At 46.5% G+C, this 3783-nt stretch overlaps 1 protein-coding gene across 3 annotated transcripts in view; it reads left to right on the top strand.

Annotated features, from left to right (window-relative positions):
* The window catches only part of alkbh5 (alkB homolog 5, RNA demethylase), a 16140-nt gene extending 12608 nt beyond the window's left edge, over positions 1-3532 (top strand). For all 3 annotated transcript variants that reach the window (XR_009939201.1, XR_009939202.1, XM_062536800.1), the window contains one exon: positions 2693-3532. Coding sequence is in view for 1 of the 3 variants with exons in the window: in XM_062536800.1 (XP_062392784.1) it covers positions 2693-2819 (127 nt within the window). In the remaining 2 variants the exon portion in view is untranslated. The remainder of the gene's footprint in view (positions 1-2692) is intronic.
* The last annotated feature ends 251 nt before the right edge of the window (positions 3533-3783 follow it).

The following is a 3783-nucleotide window of genomic DNA, read 5'->3' as shown; positions in this document are numbered from 1 at the left end:
ACACACACACACACACACACACACACACTCCCACCGCAGAGCAGACCCTGATGCAGCTCACAGGAACACACACACACACACACACACTAATCAGATTCCGAATTAGTCATGTCACGTCACAAATAAAGCTTCCGACGTTTTATGTAAACACCGGCCTTGAACCGACTCTTCGTTTGTTAGCAGTTATTTCCGTGTAAACTACACCGGCCTTGAACCGAGGCTTCGTTTGTTAGCAGTTATTTCCGTGTAAACTACACCGGCCTTGAACCGACTCTTCGTTTGTTAGCAGTTATTTCCGTGTAAACTACACCGGCCTTGAACCGACTCTTCGTTTGTTAGCAGTTATTTCCGTGTAAACTACACCAGCCTTGAACCGACTCTTCGTTTGTTAGCAGTTATTTCCGTGTAAACTACACCAGCCTTGAACCGACTCTTCGTTTGTTAGCAGTTATTTCCGTGTAAACTACACCGTCCTTGAACCGACTCTTCGTTTGTTAGCAGTTATTTCCGTGTAAACTACACCGGCCTTGAACCGACTCTTCGCTTGTTAGCAGTTATTTTTGTGTAAACGACACAAGCCTTGAAACAATGCTTCGTTTGTTAGCTGTAATTTTTGTGTGAAAGACGAGCCTTGAAACGATGCTTCGTTTGTTAGCAGTTATTTTCATTTCTAAAACGGATAGTTCCGGTCCTTGATTGTGATTGGCTGAATCCCGTTCGATGCCGTTGTAAATATCACGATATACACACACCTTGACCACATTTCGTTCTGTAGTAATGCACTACCACAAAATTAGCACAAAAGTTAGAGTGGCTGCGTCTCGTTGTTGCATGACAACCATTCATATGGAGGGAATATATTTCTCGGCGGAAGAATGATTATCTATGAATACATTGTTACTTTTTCGTTGCTGTGCCTTTGTTTAATGAAATCTTGCTAGATCGACGTAGTAACCTTTTTAGAAAAGCAATAAGCCACTCGAGTCCGTGATTTATACTGTACTCCGCTTCGCGTCGTGCCTAACATCGCCCCTTAGCTGTTCGATTATACAGTATAACCCACGGCCTCTCAGGGCTCATTGCTTAACTCCGCTTCGCGTCGTGCCTAACATCGCCCCTTAGCTGTTCGATTATACAGTATAACCCACGGCCTCTCAGGGCTCATTGCTTAACTCCGCTTCGCGTCGTGCCTAACATCGCCCCTTAGCTGTTCGATTATGCAGTATAACCCACGGCCTCTCAGGGCTCATTGCTTAACTCCGCTTCGCGTCGTGCCTAACATCGCCCCTTAGCTGTTCGATTATGCAGTATAACCCACGGCCTTCCTAGTTGTCGTGCTGAAATGTGGCTTGCGACACAGGAAATTATGTCATTTTGACGTCACATTGTCGCGCGACAGGTCGGGTGCGTCGAGTATACTTATAGCTTAACTCCGCTTCGCGTCGTGCCTAACATCGCCCCTTAGCTGTTCGATTATGCAGTATAAACCTCGGCCTCTCAGGGCTCATTGCTTAACTCCGCTTCGCGTCGTGCCTAACATCGCCCCTTAGCTGTTCGATTATGCAGTATAACCCACGGTCTCTCAGGGCTCATTGCTTAACTCCGCTTTGCGTCGTGCCTAACATCGCCCCTTAGCTGTTCGATTATGCAGTATAACCCACGGCCTCTCAGGGCTCATTGCTTAACTCCGCTTCGCGTCGTGCCTAACATCGCCCCTTAACTGTTCGATTATGCAGTATAACCCACGGCCTCTCAGGGCTCATTGCTTAACTCCGCTTCGCGTCGTGCCTAACATCGCCCCTTAGCTGTTCGATTATGCAGTATAACGCACGGCCTCTCAGGGCTCATTGCTTAACTCCGCTTCGCGTCGTGCCTAACATCGCCCCTTAGCTGTTCGATTATGCAGTATAACCCACGGCCTCTCAGGGCTCATTGCTTAACTCCGCTTCGCGTCGTGCCTAACATCGCCCCTTAGCTGTTCGATTATACAGTATAACCCACGGCCTCTCAGGGCTCATTGCTTAACTCCGCTTCGCGTCGTGCCTAACATCGCCCCTTAGCTGTTCGATTATACAGTATAAACCACGGCCTCTCAGGGCTCATTGCTTAAGTAAACGACACCAGCCTTGAACCGATGCGTTGTTTGTGAGCAGTAATTATATGGAGAATAGAATGGAATAATTATATCTTGAACCGATGAGTTGTTTGTTAGCAGTGATTTTTATATAAACACAAGCCTTGAACCGATGCTTAGTATATTGCAGTGATTTTATGTAAACAACACAAGCCTTGAACCGATGCTTCATTTGTTAGCAGTGATTTTTATATAAACACAAGCCTTGAACCGATGCTTAGTATATTGCAGTGATTTTATGTAAACAACACAAGCCTTGAACCGATGCTTAGTATATTGCAGTGATTTTATGTAAACAACACAAGCCTTGAACCGATGCTTCATTTGCTAGCTTTGATTGTAATGGAGAAACAAGCCTTGAACCTATGCTTAGTATGTTAGCAGTGATTTTTATATAGACACAAGCCTTGAACCGATGCTTTGTATGTTAGCAGTGATTTTTATATAGACACAAGCCTTGAACCTATGCTTAGTATGTTAGCAGTGATTTTTATATAGACACAAGTGTTGAACGGAGGCATCGTTTGTTAGCAGTGATTTTTCTGTGTGTGTGTGTAGGCCACGTGTTCTGGAGATGGATAAGGAGGAGAATCGCGTGTCTCGTGTTCGATCCCGCAGAGACTACAGTTCCCACGATGCACAGCGAGACAGCTCCACGCGCAGGGTCAAGATGAGACGCCACTGAGAGACCACATTTCCCACCATGCAAAGGGGCCGCCACTGAGAGACTACATTTCCCATGATGCACAGGGGGACGGCTCCATGCGCAGGGTCAAGATGAGACTCCACTGAGAGACTACATTTCCCATGATGCACTGGGACGGCTCCACACGCAGGGTCAATATAAGGCACCACTGAGCGAGACTACATTTCCCATGATGCACAGGGACGTCACTGAGGGATGGAGCCTGTTACAACCAGCGCCGTGGCAACCTGGAGCCTCTCCACAGACGTGTCACACACACACACACACACACACACACACACACACACACACCTACCTACCTACCTGTCCACGGGCAGACAAACATAGATGCATGCCTGTCCACACACACACACACACACACACACACACCACCATATTATACAGATACAGACACCCCCATCTATACTCACTCTCTCTTTACACACACACACACACTATGAACAGACAGCTCTCAACTGCTGACAGTGTTGGAACGAAATGACTTCTGGAAAAGCACACAGTGTTGGAGGGGAGGGATTGTGTGTGTGTTTGTGTGTGCGTGTGTGTTTCATCCCCAATGTATGCCATTTCAGACGAGTGTGTGTGTGTGTGTGTGTGTGTTATTGTTTATAATAATAATATGTATTCTTGCATCAAAGATGTACAGAGGAGGAAATGAAGTTCTGAAGTCATAAACGAATGTTCTCAAGTCACGCTTCTGTGTGTGTGTGAGTGTGTGTGTGAGAATAAGTCACGCTTCTGTGTGTGTGTGTGTGAGTGTGTGTGTGTGTGTGTGTGTGTGTGTGAGAATAAGTCACGCTTCTGTGTGTGTGTGTGTGTGTGTGAGAATAAGTCACGCTTCTGTGTGTGTGTGTGTGAGAATAAGTCACGCTTCTGTGTGTGTGTGTGTGTGTGAGAATAAGTCACGCTTCTGTGTGTGTGTGAGTGTGTGTGTGTGTGTGAG

This window comes from Sardina pilchardus, chromosome 1 (genome assembly GCF_963854185.1).
Source record: "Sardina pilchardus chromosome 1, fSarPil1.1, whole genome shotgun sequence".
NCBI lineage: Eukaryota > Metazoa > Chordata > Actinopteri > Clupeiformes > Clupeidae > Sardina > Sardina pilchardus.
This window is presented reverse-complemented; position numbering and strand designations above follow the sequence as displayed.